General features: G+C 34.3%; 1 protein-coding gene across 3 annotated transcripts in view; it reads left to right on the top strand.

Moving 5' to 3' along the window:
* The window catches only part of LOC145671329 (glycoprotein-N-acetylgalactosamine 3-beta-galactosyltransferase 1-like), a 301114-nt gene extending 285179 nt beyond the window's left edge, over positions 1 to 15935 (top strand). For all 3 annotated transcript variants that reach the window (XM_081740334.1, XM_081740335.1, XM_081740336.1), the window contains 3 exons: positions 1100 to 1204; positions 3795 to 3952; positions 15508 to 15935. In XM_081740334.1, coding sequence (XP_081596460.1) covers positions 1100 to 1204; positions 3795 to 3952; positions 15508 to 15753 — 509 coding nt within the window. In that variant the 3' untranslated portion in view covers positions 15754 to 15935. The remainder of the gene's footprint in view (positions 1 to 1099; positions 1205 to 3794; positions 3953 to 15507) is intronic.
* Positions 15936 to 15955: the final 20 nt, after the last annotated feature.

The following is a 15955-nucleotide window of genomic DNA, read 5'->3' as shown; positions in this document are numbered from 1 at the left end:
TTATACCTTGGTTATTCTTCATTGTACAGCCCGAATAAATAAGATGTCAAAAATCATCCATATAATTGTTAACATAAAACGAAAATTGACAAAAACTATTTTGTTATACTCTCAGTTGCCTACTAGTTTTTAATTATTAATTTTCCTTGAATTTTTTGCGTAGATGTTTTATGTTATATGTAGTTACTTTTAAAAAAATTAAGTAGTTTTCAAGATTTTTTTTTTCCCTACAAAAGCAAGTTTATGAAGAGGTCAGTTGTTCAACTCTTTAATTTTAGAACTCTTGTGCGTTTGTGCAAGGATTTTCGTAAAGTGATTCGAATTTCATGTCAATGAAGAGAACTTCTTCAAAAGGGTCACAAAATAAGTGGCTGAAACCGTACTGAATAAATTATAAAGACACAAATAAACAAGATAGATCTACACTACCACTTTCTGCAATAGTATTAAAAATAAGGCAATGACTTTCTTTAAATCGATATGTCATATTACTTGTAACCTCTCTTTAGAGCTACTTATGACGTTGATACCACTGCTGTCTGAAATAGATGAGTATTCGGTTTTACAATTTTAAAATAATTCTATTAGATAGGGATTGGGAAACGATGTATTTTTATCTTTAATTTCAAAAATTAGTTTATTTGATGATTTTGTAAACACAGAAAATTGAACTGTTTGGAGCTCTGGGAAAGGTATTGACCCAATCAATCAGAGACCGGAATTATTTTCCGAGACCGGAATAATTCCGAATTTCGTAATTTTCCGATTTTACTTTCCGGAGTCCGGAAGGTAAAAATTCCGGAATTTGCCATCGCTATCTTATGTGTAAGTACTCAACTATAGTATGTACTAAATAAATAAACTAAAGTAACGCTGACATTGCTGTCTATGACACTTAAACCTATGGGTACTGGGACTTCTCGGACACCGTGTACAGCGATTGAAGATTCAAGTTTCTCATACCATTAAGCTAGACTAGCTATGTTCTCCTGTAATACTACCTCTGAAGTATACGTAAATATTTTGACGATGTCAACATAGTTTAAATGCTGTTGTAAAACATTTAACGTTTTTTTTTCTTTTTTCTTTTTAAAATCAGGCTATGTCTTAAGTCGAGAAGCCGTTCGTCGTTTCGTGGAAGAAGGGTTGCCAGATAGCAAAAAATGTCGTCCAGATCACGGTGGAGCGGAAGATGTTGAAATGGGTAAGAAAGGCTGATGATTGTTGTAGGGATTTTATATATAAAATAGTGAAGATATAGGCACACTGAAAAAAGACTTTTTTCAGATAGGAAAGGGATGAAGTAGAAAGTCGACGAAAAAAAAAAAAGAAAAGAAAATCATCCAGGTGGGCATCATATTTTGTTACAAGTTCACGTGGTAGGTAGACAGTGTTCAGTGAAGGAAAATAAACTAATCATATGGGAGGTCGATAGTGTAATGAAATTATAAGACTTGAGTTTAAAATAAAAGTTCTTTCATCATATTGTAAAAAAATATATCAAAAAGTTTTATTCTTAGTCAAATAACCAATATTGTTTTGTATTGTTAAAACTAGCAATTGTATGTAATATATATATATATATATATATATATATATATAAGATAATACTTAATTAAGTAAAAAAAATTAACAAACAATAACACTTATCGTGAACTAATGAGGTTCTCCGGCAGTCAAATAGCGTGGAGAGTAATTAGGAAAAAAAAAAGCTGTTATGAAGAACCTCAGGGTCTGATGATGAAAGTTATATAAACATGAACATAAATAAAAATTTGCTATTGTTACCGTAAGTTGTATTTTTTACTTTTGTGTATCAAATGCTATCATTTTTTGGGCTCCAAGCTAAACGAATTGGTTTCCCAAATAATAGTCGTAATTTAGTTTGTATCCTTAGTTTTTTTTTAGTTCATAAAAATAAAGCCTTATTTATTGTAAAAAAAAAAATATTAACTTATTAATTTAACTTTATCCTTAAATTAATTTAATATATAACAAACAAAAATACTTGGCTACCAAAACTAAATATTCTAAAACCCTAACTACCTCGCTGTTTAAACAATAGGAGCGCAGGAGCAAATGAATAATAAATGACGAAAAATGTATTAAATAGGGTAAAATGTATTTAATAATAAAAATTAATGAAGAAATTAACAAAAAAAATAAATAATAATAATAATAATAAATAATAGAAATCCTTGAAAATAAATGAAAAACGTGAGTAACGCAAAATGAGTAATGTAAATAATACACCACAACCGCTTGTGTCACCGAAGGCGGAAAGTGAAACAATGTTTGCTGGAACTGAAATGAGGTTGGTTGGTTGATTTGGAGTTCAACTTCCCTTTGCTGCACCGAGGCTATATGAGACGTGGACCTACAGCTTAATATGGGCTCCTAACTAAATTTATCGGGAATCTCCCGCGGCAAAAGCACATATGCTATCCATATAGCCATAAGAAACTCACTCACAATAATGTGTAGAATATCTTTCATGAAAATAGGTAGGGAGAGTCTTACCTGGATCAAAAATTTAGCTTTGAAATTATATTCTTCGTGTAGATTTTTTGATACGCTGAACTTGGAAACTATGTTACTAGATTCCGAAAGTTAACCTCATTTGTAGAGTAGGCTTTGTGCAACACCCGAACATTTTTTTCTTTCTTTTTTTTTTTTTTTTTAAATAAAGAACTAATTAATTGTTTTGTGTGTAAGGTCATAATATATGGAACAGTTCACATACAGAATGTACGGGAACAAACCAAAAGACTTTGGGAAATTAATTCTCACAAGAAAACATTTTTCAAAAAATGGCGCGCAATTGCGTTATTTCAGGGCTATAGGGTACGGAAAAGTTGAAATGATAAAAGGTCATAACGGAGAACGGAGGTGTCGGATAAAGGTTGGGTAAAACAAATCGTGATTTTTTAAAGCCTAGATTCCATTATTGTACCAGTGGATGTGCAACAAGATCTCGACAGAATTAGCCTTGAAGTATGAGGAAGTTCAAGAAGGCTTCTAGAAACGAAAAATGAAATTACCAACTTCACACTGGCAAACATTCCATATCCACAGGTATCTAGTCTCATAATTATCACTGGGATGATGTACCTGACTTTCATCCGACGTTTTGTTTTAAAGTAATGACCCATCTTACATCGTTCCGACAGTTTTTGGCGAACTTTAACTCCGAAATAATGTAGTGTATCTCCGAAATATGTGAGAACTCATTTCCCTAAAGTATTTTGGTGTTGTTTCGAATACCGTGTACATGGGCATTTTAATTTTTGAATTTATTAAGTAAACGTATATCAATCCTAGCGTTATTGACATCAATATTTGTAAAGTTTAATACATGGAAACTGTTGTCTGAAGAAGTAATTGAAAAGGGGGAAGGAACCTTTTCCAAGGATATGAAATATATAAAGGAAAACAATATATATATCTAATGATAACTATGAATTATACAAACGTTATTCAAAGGTCAACATCTATTATACACGTTCAATATAATTGAATAATACTGACTTCATATACGATATTCTAACGTCAAATGTTTGAGAAACAATTTAATCAACCCAATTGCTTTATATGTAGAAATTTTAAATAAAAATACATATCAAAAGTCGGTAAATCTCATTTTCCTAGAAAATATATTACTAATATGGTGAAACATGTATAGAAATAAGCTGAATTCTATCTGCTCATAACCTGAAAAAATATTTAAGTTCTGCTAAAATTAGTTTTTTAAATGTATAATTTAATTTTTTGTTCCTCTTTTCTTTTTTCAATAGGAAAGTGCCTCGAAAAGGTTGGTGTGAAAGCCGGAGACTCTCGTGATTCGCTCGGAAGAGGAAGGTTTTTCCCATTTGTTCCTGAACACCATCTGATTCCGGGCCATGTTGATAAAGATTTCTGGTACTGGAAGTACATATTCTACCCTAGTGAACAGGTAACTATATAATTATATACATTCTCTGCAGCTCGATGTGCATAATTAACAATATTGCAGGTGAAAGCTAAAAAGCTCATGTATGTGCAATGTGCGTGTGTGCTCAATGAATATGCGCAGTATGTCGTAAAAATAACGGAACTTTTTAAATTAAACAAAATGAATTAAGTATTTTATTAACTGTAGTTTTTTTATTCAAAATACATCCCTTCTTCATCAGTACACCGCTGAACACGTTCAAACAATGCTAGCATAGAATTTTTAATGCCCTTTTTCGGAATCGTCCCAATGACCCTCGTCACGGTAGACGAAGTATTTTCATGAAGTGTTCCTTTCATTTCCAATTTTGATTTTGAGAATAGGAAATAGTCACCGGCGATAAATCAGGTGAATACGGAGGATGTGCAAGCACATAGATTTGTTTTTTTAGCCAAACCAGTCACGAACTGCGATTATTCTGTAACCTGGTTCATTGTCGTGCAATAAAAAACCAACTGCCTGGCGCTCGATACTCGGGCCATACGCGAACGATTCGCTTCCACAAACGTTTCATAACACCCAGATAATGTTCACCATTAATAGTTTGACCCTGTGGAATGAATTCCCGAAGTATAATACCTTTAGTATCGTAACAACAAATCAACATTGTCTTCTCACTTGACTTTCGAAAACGCAATTTTTTCGCTTTCGGAGAACTTCCACGTAGCACTTTGGCGTTTTGTTTGCGGGTCGTACTTGAAGCACAAAATCTATATCACCAGTTACAATCGATTCCAGGAATGTACTGTTCCGTCGGGCTGTTTTAATCAGATCCTTGCAATGTTTAACGCGAGCAAGTTTTTGGTCGTCAGTTAAGGTGTGCGGAACAAATCGAGCACAGACTTTCCGTTTCTTTAAATCCTTTGTCAAAATTTCGTGAATCATGTCTTTTATCGTATTTAATTCCTTCGCCACCCATCTCACAGTAGAATTCTCATCATTTCTCGCACTTGTTCCACCAACTCATCGCGATTTTTATTTTTCGGTCAGCCTTTCTTTTAGTCGTCTTCCAAGGACTCAGGATCAGTGTTCGAAGTGGAAAAAAAGCATAGGCGGTATGTTTTATTACAATTTTGACTCGACATACCGGCTATCTAAATATTGAAATACAGTGAGGGTATGTTGCCTAAACAATCGCGTTTCTATTTACATAATGACTGAAAATCATTGGAGAACTTCTCTATAGTTATGGGAGCGGACATGGAGAGACTGATTCCCCGCCAACAATTTTCTAAAAAAAATAATAATAAAAAAATATTCCCTTATATTGTATTACAGAAATTATACAGGAAAACCCTTAAAAATCAGGTTTTGTACATTAACAATTTCCTCTCAGAAAACTCAGGGATGTCCAATCGACTGAGGGGTATGCAAACCCCCGGATGATCTGCCGCCACAGCAGACAATCCCTAAATCCGCCCATGTTAACATTTATATGCATTAAGGCAAAAATACACCAGGACCCATTTAAGAAGAGGGCTGTAGTCCCCGGGCCTCGAGCTTCAGGGGGCTTCTGTGTAATTGGAAATTTTTCATTACGTTTCCTGTACATTCTGTTCTAATCGACTTTCAAAAATTTATTACGTTATTTATACTAATAAAAATATTTACAGGAATTGTCAGTCCAATTCTTCCTCATTTAATTTGCTTTCTTTGAATTTTGTTTTGTTTTCAGGTTAAGATTAATTGAGTTTTCTCGTAATTCTATAAAAAAAAGAAAAAAAATAGTATTTATTCTTAATATTATGCTGTGATATAGCGTATTTGAAGATAAGGTCAATGAAACAATAATACTGCATGATTTTAGTCGTTTTTTGTTTGGTTTCAAATAAAAGAAAAAGAGCATAACTATTGTTCAGTAGCGGCCTAAAACATCAATTATCGAGATAATATTTCCTAAAGAAGGTAGAAATGCCTTTAATAAAGGTCATGCATTTGCAGGTGTTCTGCGCTTTTGAGCGATAACAATATCGCCTATTCTACTTTATTTATTTATTTATTTATTTATTCTTTAAAAGTTTACTTCTTGATGTCTTGCTTACAACCGAGAATCTTTTCAGTGCTGTTTTGATACTTATTGCAAAATGATGTTAACTAACGTGCATTTATTCCTAGTGTGTGAATTTCTAATAAATTGGAAATATGGAACCCAAAAAGAAGTTAAGTGAGGCTGTGAAAAGAAAACTGAAAGAAGTGAAAAGTTGAGTAAAAGTGCTAAACTGGCAGGCTTAACAAAACACAATTCGGGAGTTACTAGTGACGAAGCTTTACGAGATCAAGAGCGTAAGTCCAACACCCCTTCTGGTGTAGTTACAATGAATGTGGACCTAGTGTTTCTCTAAATACTAATAGTTCAGTTGCGTGAAGGAGACATAAAATATAAAATAGATAGAAAAGACAATGAGGCCGGGAACAGTGATCATGATCATAATGACAGTAATTACATTTATTTAACGCGAAGGAAAAATTCCAAGTTGACACATTTACCGTTATTATCGACACACTTCTTATAGAAATCAAAAAAAGAATTACCGTATATGAACACGTCTGTTTATTTTCCACTTTATTCCAAAATTAGCCACGCAAATACTTCATGAAGATGATGTCCAACAATTCATTGCAGTTTACAAGGAAGACGTGGAAAATGAAAATAAAAAAGATTCAATCACTCATTTCTCTAGCTATATGATGAAAACTCAGCTTGAATCATAAGATAATACTGCACAAGATATATAGACATATGTATAATAATAATTTGCAATCAGTTTTTCCAAATATCTTTATTGCTCTTCACTCGTATCTAACACTCCCTATTTCTAGTTGTGAGGCTCAAAGTGCATTCTAAAAATTGTCACTCATCAAAAATCCACTACGAACTGCGTTAAAGGAAGATAAATTAAATGCTCTTAGCATTCTATCGTCAGAACATGACATAATTAGGGACTTTTCTGAAATAATTTCAAACTTTGCTGCACTGAAGCAAGGAAGAAGCAATTCAGTGCATGAAAGTAGGCTTATTTTAATATACTTCTTCCTAAACTGAATGTAAGTGTTCTTATCTAATTTAGTAGATGTGATTTAACATGTAATTAATGGTTCCAGTTATTTTTTTTTTTTTCGAAAAGACATTTATTCACGGAAATGGAAGTGAAATTGTTATCGTTGATCGGGTTTGTAGGGTGTGAAGTACATGTAATCATACGTAAATGAGCTATTAATTATATTTTAATGTATTTTTCAAGATACGTACACGTTTCTTCTACCTTCTAGTTCTCTCGTTACACACAGAATACTCACTAAAAGCAATGACGCAATGTTGCCATCTAACAATTCCCCCCTTTTGCGTCATTGCGCTAAGCTGATACAATTTTCATATTTTCTTTTACAAAAAATATCTTTTCACACACTTTTTCGATTTTTTCTTTTGTCACTCTTTTAGTTAACATATCTGCTATAAGCTCCTCTGATTTCACATGACATAATTTTATTTCCCCTTTTGATACCTCGTCTTTTACAAAATAATATTTTCTATTTATATGTTTTGTTCTGCCCTTTACTTCTGTTCGATTTATCCAATCTATAGCAGATTTGCTATCAGTTTCTACTGTTATAGATTCATCTATACATGCTGTCATTTCTAACTCAGTTAAGAGGCTCTTTATCCATTTTAATTCACAAACACCTTCACATATGGCTATAATTTCTGATTCACAAGTAGACAATGTTACAAGATTTTGTTGTTTGCTTTTCCATGTTACAATACAATTCCCAATTTTAACGAAATATCCAGAATACGATTTTGCATCGTTTGTTACATTCCAACTAGCATCTATACAAACTATTAATTTTCCGTTTCCTTTGTAAAATTTTAGTGAATATTCCTGAGTTCCCTTTAAATATCTGAATACCCTTTTTACTGCTGTTAAATGCACTTCTCTTGGGTCATTATTATATCGAGATAAATAGCTTACACAAAATGAAATATCTGGTCTCGTTGCTACAGACAAATACATTAGAGATCCTAACATTTCCATATACATTGTTTTATTTACCTTTTTTGAATTCTCATATTGGTCTAAATCTTGACGACAATCACCTGGAGATTTTATTGGATTACAGTCTTGTAACTCGAATTTTCTTAGTATCTTCTTAATATAACTCTTTTGTGATAATTCAAAACCTTCATTCACTTTGTTTATTTCTATACCTAAGAATGTATTGGAATCCTTGCATTCTTGTAAATCTATGTACCTTTGTATCTTTTGTACTACGGCATTAATATATGAAATATTTTGACATAAAATGATAAAATCATCGACATACACTCCAACATACACTATCTTATTATGTATCTTCATTTTGTATACACACGGATCACTCTGTAATCTTTGAAAACCTACTTCTGACATGACTTTGTTCAATTCATCATTCCAACAAACACCGGACTGAGGTAGTCCATATATACTTTTGTTTAATTTACATACCTTATCATCATCGTCTGGACAGACGAACCCTTTTGGTTGTTCCATGTATATGTCCTCTTTTAAATTTCCGTATAAATACGCAGTCTTTACGTCATACTTCTTAATTACCATTTCACGTTTCGCTGCCAAAGTTATTAGCGATCTTAGTGATTCTAACTTCATCACTGGAGCAAATGAGTTTTGGTAATCTATACCTTGCTTCTGATTACAACCTACTGCTACTAACCTTGCCTTTCTCCTCTGTAATGTACCATCTGGATTTTCTTTTATATTAAATACCCATTTACTTCTTACTATCTTCATTCCAGGTTGACGTGGAACTAAAGACCATACATTATGCGATTTCAGCGATTCCATCTCTTCTTCCATAGCTTTTCTCCATTGAGCACTGTTTTCGTCATCCATGGCTTCTTCATACGTTCTGGGAATATCTTGAACTATGAAGTTAACTTGGTCTGTATTTTTTAACCTGTCAGATCTTCTTACTCCTTGTGCTATCAACTCCTCTTCATTTCTTTTTAAATTTTCAAGATGTCTTGCTCTTAATATCTGTCGTGTATCTCCCTTCTTTCTACCTGGTTTCTTATGTTGCCTTTGTACATCATTACTTGAATCTTCGGTTTCCTCATCCTCTACTCGCGTGTCCGATTCTTCTATGGATGTTACTTCTTGGTTTCTTCCATCTTGTTCATCTTCAGTAATGATTGTGTCTTCATTAGTAATGGGTTCCTCTGGTCTACTTGTTTCTAACAAGATATACCTATCTTCATCCTTTCGTGTTTCATTTGGCTTGTCTTCTAATAAAGATGCACCACTTACCTTTTCATCAAATATTACACTTCTTGCTTCATTTATCTCACGCCTTACTGGATTATATAACCTATAAGCTATGCTATTCCTAGAATAACCAACAAATATCTTCTTTTCTGCCCTATTCTCTAGTTTTGCCCTTTTTTGTTTTGGGATGAACTTATATGCAACACACCCAAACGTTCTGAAATGTTTTACCGTTGGTTTCTTACCGCTCCATTTCTCTATAGAAGTTTTATTCTCCTTATCTTTATTAGGAATACAGTTCTTAATATACACAGCTGTAGCTGCTGCCTCTGCCCAGAATTCTATAGGCAACCCAGAATCAATTAACATTGTTCTCACCATATCAAGTACTGATCGATTAGCCCTTTCCGCTACGCCATTACTCTGAGGACAATAAGGAACTGTTAACTGATGATTAATACCTTCTCTGACAAAATATGTGCTAAATCTTTTGTTTATAAACTCTGTACCATTGTCTGACCGTACAGCTTTGATTGTGTTGTTTGTTTCTTTCTCATACCTATTCTTAAATTTTATAAAACAATCAAATACTTCATCCTTGGATTTTAAAAAATAAACAAACATACGTCTACTATAAGCATCAACTATTATGTACATGTATTTTGCTTCCCCTAGGGACTCCTTTTGGATAGGACCACATAAATCCATGTGGATTAGATCTAGTGGTTTCTCTACATCATTGTCATTTATAGGGTTGAAACTAGACTGTGTCATCTTACCTTTTACACACGATTCACATAATGTTAGATTTTTGTATTCACTTTCATTAAATGTAAGGCCTTTCACCATTTCAGATCGTTTCAACTTCAGCATGTATTCAGAATTTAAATGACCTAACCTTTTATGCCACATACTCATTTTATTTTCTGGTGTGTCAGATTGTATTATTAAACACGAATCTTCATTCTGCTTATTTTCTGTTTTAAGAACATACAAGTGATTTCTCTCCTGTGCTTCACCTACGACTTCATTATTTTTGTTGTAAATTCTAGCACCACATTTCGTGAACACCACTCGATTTCCCTGCTGCACTAAACTTCTCACTGACAATAGATTAGCACGCAAATCAGGAACAAATAACACATCACTTATTTTTATATCACATGACTCATTTGTTGCACTAATGTAACTTGATACCTGAATATCACCTTGCACTTCCGCTACCACTGATTTACCTTCTACTGCAAGTTGCACTTCGTTTGTCACATTTCTTTCGTTCACCAGCCAATCCCTTTTGTTCGTCATATGGGATGTACATCCTGAATCAATATACCATTCCACTTCTTTTTCTTCTTCGTTCCTTTTTACCGTTGTGTTGAAAGCACTATATACTACATTTTGCTTCTTCTTCGAAGTCGTATCTGATTTTTGGGTTTCATCACTTAGATTCTTTTTACCAAACTTCTTTTTCTTTTTATTTTCTGGATTATGCCAACATTGGTATGCTAGGTGACCAATCTTTCCGCAAAAATTACATCTTCTTGCTTCCTTCTTTCTATGTGCTTCTTTCCGTTCTGCCTTGTACGCCTGTTCTACATGTTTTGTATTTTCCATTCTATTTTCTTCTTCTTTTAGCACTTGTTGCACTTCTTCCAAACTTGCACCTCTTTGTGTTCGTAGCACCGTAGCTACCTTCTCGTATTTACTATGAATACCCCGCACTACGTGATACACAATCTCCCTTGCACCTAATGCTGCACACCTTGTTGCAATGTTCCTTGCTCGTAGAATGTACGCATCAATTGTTTCATCGGATTTCATTTGAATGCTTTTTAGTTCTAACCTGAGATCTATTATTTTATCATCAACATTACCTGTGTGTATTCTTTTTAATTCGTCCCATACTTTTTTTGCATTCGTTTCGTTTATGAACAATCCTGCCTGTTCCTCTGATAATGTTAAAATAATAATACTGAACGCCTCATCATTTTTACGTATCCACTCTTTGTCTTGTGTTTCTTGCGCTGAGACATCTTTAAGTATAATATCACTATATAATCCTTTTGTTCTTAACAACGCACTTACTTTTAGTGACCACACATTATAATTGTTCTCTGTTAGGAGTTCAATTTTGCTAATGTCACTCATTTTGTGCACTTGTTTTTTAACATGTAAAATCACTTACCCACACAGAGAAACCACGCTCTGCTACCAACTTGTTATCGTTGATCGGGTTTGTAGGGTGTGAAGTACATGTAATCATACGTAAATGAGCTATTAATTATATTTTAATGTATTTTTCAAGATACGTACACGTTTCTTCTACCTTCTAGTTTTCTCGTTACACACAGAATACTCACTAAAAGCAATGACGCAATGTTGCCATCTAACAGAAATGCCAGCAAGTATGTTAGAGTTAATTTTAATGTGTATGTAATTAAAATGAAGAAATCAAGGAAAATGAGTTATTTTCAATAGAAACAATAATATGGCCTGTCTCCTGTTCATGAAAACTAGGATAATGTAAGTTATTATTATTATTATTATTATTATTATTATTATTATTATTATTATTATTATTATTATTATTATTATTATTATTATTATTATTATTACAAAAAAAGGGCGCTTTCCCTATTTGCATTTTTAAATGCGACCTAATATACAAACTAGAGTATATCTAGGTACTAGAGTTAAGTGTTATGCATATTTGTGTACCTGTTAAATGATCTTCGTGTTTTTCACATGACTACTCACAAAGGGCCCCTTGTCAGACTTCAGGCCCCCCGGCCCTTACTGCTCTTAAATGGGCCCTGGAAGACACACACACACACACACACACACACACACACACACACATACATAAGAAAGAAACAGTTCAATATGGCACATCAAAACAAACTTGGTGAACTTCTTTGAAGACATCTCATTTTAAAAAGCAAAAGTAGGAAAAAGATAAAAATGTCAGGGTTGTGAAGTTAGAAATTATTTCTACATAAGAAAAAAATATTTTCACGTGCTAAGCTATTCGCCAATTTCTGTGCATAAAAATGGATTTATTAAAGGTATTTCTAGTGACGGTATGTCTTGATTATTGAAAAACCGGAGACGGTATGGCTTCATCATTGAAAAACCAGAGGCGGTATGCCTTTATCACTGAAAAACCAGAGGCGGTATGCCTTTATCACTGAAAAACCAGAGGCGGTATGGCATACCACCGCATACCGCGTCACTTCGACCACTGCTCACGACCGTCCCGGAATCGCGTATACCACTCGAACAGACGTGTACTAGACAATGGGTGATATCAATAAAAATAAGTAACTACTCCTGAGAAGTCTTGCTCGAAAATCGGAGTAACTACACCTGGAGTAATCTCCTCCCTCAATTTCGTATCAATAAAACAAGCCACTACTCAGGTCTAGTCTGCTCCAGATTTATGAACGTTTACTCGCGCTTCCTCTGCACATATCACTGAGTCGTATCAATAAAAGAAGTGATTACTCATTTCTCCCATTCATCGCGCAGTCATTTCGTTGTTTTTAATCTATGGCGTAGTATCTTAAAAGCCATGAAACGGGCAAGTAGCAACGATAGCTTCAATCAAAGTGCATTTGTGGATATTGTTAAAGAGTTTCCAGTGGTACTTTCAAAGTCACAGCTACCAGAAAGTAAACGAAGGAAAGCCGAAACTTTGAGGGTAATTACAGTGAAATGCACCGAAATATCAAATACATCTACGACTGAGACACAAATTCAAAAGAGAATCTTTAATATTCGAGCGAGAATAAAACAAAAATAAAAAAAAGAAAGAAAAAAACGGGAAAGAAGAAAGTAATACTGAAACCATGGGAATGAACCTATTTGAGCTGATGGATGTTGATTGGAATCCAGCAATATCAAGATTAACACGACAAGCGCATATCACGTGTTGTCCAAGGTCTTTGTAGATTGTTTGGCTTTAAGAACGAAATCAGACACTTGGCTCCTTTGTTTTCTTTTTTAAAAAGTCCAGCCACCCACGTCATAAATCACGTCCATCTGATTGCGTTTTTCACACCATACGTGTCCCCTTTCGCCTTGACATAAACAAAATACATTCTCATGTATACACCCTTTCTATCAACGTTGAGTTGAGTTGATTATTAGTTTAACGTTCTTTTCAGTAGCGTGCCTATATGAGACAGAACCCACTGATTAACGTGGAATCCAAACCACATGAGCTCCTGCCGGGAATCGAACGCGGGTCTCCTATGCCAAAGGCATGTACGCTAACCGCTTAGCCACGAAATAGCTCTTCCTATTAACGTATTACTCTCCAAAATACTAGGTTTCTTTAATGCCACTTGTGTATAGTCAAGTGCTCCGATAGCACCCGGAAATGTATATTGTTCTTGCCACTCTGCCTTTGCTGTTTGTATATTACGCACATTTCCGGAAACAATCCATTTTCAGGTAGTCATAGACAGTACTTTGAGCCACACCAGAATCCCCTGACATTCCGACCTGGAATCCCGGATCACTCACGTAACGCAAGAAAAAGGGCATCGATTTCTCTGTAATTTTTTTGGGGGGGGAGGGAATTCAGATGCAGAAGGTATATATATCAGGATTTTAAGACAAATTGCACTCTAATTATGCCAAATATTGTATATTCATAAATACAATAGGGGGCCCACATGAGCTTTGGGGGGCCCGGGCCCCCACAGGATCGGTGCCCTTGAAGAAAACCCGCATCTTTTCATCATTACGTAGTCCATCACCCCGAATTTCGGTTGTTTCTCCTTAAAAAATGTGCTAATCACTACATTTTCTTTCATAAACTTATAATGCTTTTTGTAATCTCCATTTCCAACATTTCTATGCAGTTTATAAGTTTTTCTACGTAGTAAAACAATCATATACTCTGCCATATTTCGCACGGAGTCACCTATTTAGCTTGCTCCACAAATTTGGAGAAGTTACTAGCATCACAGAGGAGTCTTTGATTTTTATTGATATCAAACGCGTAGTAGTTACTCGTCTCGAGAATAGAGGTGTGGTTACTTCAAAAGGGCGGGGCTTCTCCGAGGTCAGCCGAGACGACTAGTGCTCAGTTCTCTTTTTATTGATACCAATGCAAGTAACTACTTCAAAATTGGGCGTAATGAGTAACTTCTCCGTTTTATTGATATTACCCAATAACTCACCATCATACACTTGTTTAATCATTTCCAATGTTTGTGTAAATGTTTTACCAAGCTTGAAACAAAATTTAATATTGGCTGTTTCCTCCATCGTCTTTTGTGACGAGGTTACAGTGTGACATTGGATTCGCTCACTTTTCTTGTTATAACTTGGCACTTCGTTAATTGGTTTTCATGATTGTGCATTTTATCCAGCTTTCCGATAATATGTTGCTTCAATAGATGAAGCTAGTGATAATCTGTAAAGAAAAAAGTTCCGTTACTTTTCCGACATACTGTATATCGATCTGTGATTTAGGAAACTGATACGTAAAGATTGAATTAGTTATTTGTATTGACTAAGTGTTCAACGAGTGATTCGGGAAGATTATAATTAATTATTTGAGATACCTTACTTATTGGTAGTTGGCTCTGTTTTCTATATTGAAATGACTTGTAGGTAGAGTCAATAATGGACCTGAAATCTAGCTCTTCACCTATTTATTATAAAAATACAAAATAGTCTTTATGTTTACAAAGTTCTTATAACAGAATTTCTTTTTGTGATCAAGGTTGAAGGATATATAGTTTCATATGGGAACCCCTTCGCTCAAAGCAGCCATCGGGGTGTCTTGTAGTGACTCCAGGTTATGGTCCGAGGAAACCTTCACTTTCTTCACCATAGCAAGATCATCCTAGATGAGGGTCTCCACTTTGAAAGTTCCGCTTCCACCTCACAACCGTGTCATATGATGGGCTTTCACCCCCCATAGACACCTTTCATTTCGTCATGGATTTGTTGCCCTTCAAATGAGGAAACTTTATGACACTTCGGACTTCAATTTTGTTCATCATGCAGGTTGATGTCTTCTACAGGCTGTGGAAAAAAAAAAAATACTTGAGACACATATATGATATTTGTACAAGTAATGCATAGAAATGACATTGATCATGTACAAAAAGTTCCATGTAAATATCTGTATAACTTCTTTATGATAATTAGAACTTTTGGATACCCTCGCGTATAATTTAATGAAGTTATTCCTTTTTGGTACCTGATATAAATATATTTTCTTTTTCTTTCTTTCAGGGTATGGGATGTTGCTCAGATTCTGCTATCTCTTTCCATTATGTGAGTCCTAACCAGATGTATGTGTTGGAATATCTTATTTATCATTTGCGGCCGTATGGCATTTCTAGTGGTGCTTTTCATGTGGATGAAGCCGTCTCCAGTGTAGGAGAACAGACTATGATTACAATGGCTGAAAAAACTGTGAAAGAAATAAGTAATGATATAAGTCCGAACGAGAACGCAAATAATATTGAAAAGACATGAATAAATGCATAATAATACATATGTCATAATTTCCAGTGTCCAGTGAGAAACATTTGTTCACACATTTTGCAATAATATATATTGTTACGTACTTTCATACGAAAAGACAAGACTTATTTCCTTAGGTGCAAGAACATTTAAACAAACACCGCAGGTCTTGGGAGTTCTGGTTCGATTTTTTTTTAAATAAAAGACAAAACTT

The sequence above is a fragment of the Thermobia domestica genome, chromosome 15 (genome assembly GCF_964235325.1).
Source record: "Thermobia domestica chromosome 15, izTheDome1.hap1.1, whole genome shotgun sequence".
NCBI classification, from domain to species: Eukaryota; Metazoa; Arthropoda; class Insecta; order Zygentoma; family Lepismatidae; genus Thermobia; species Thermobia domestica.
Note: the sequence above shows the minus strand (reverse complement) of the source record. Positions and strands in the feature narration are given on the sequence as shown.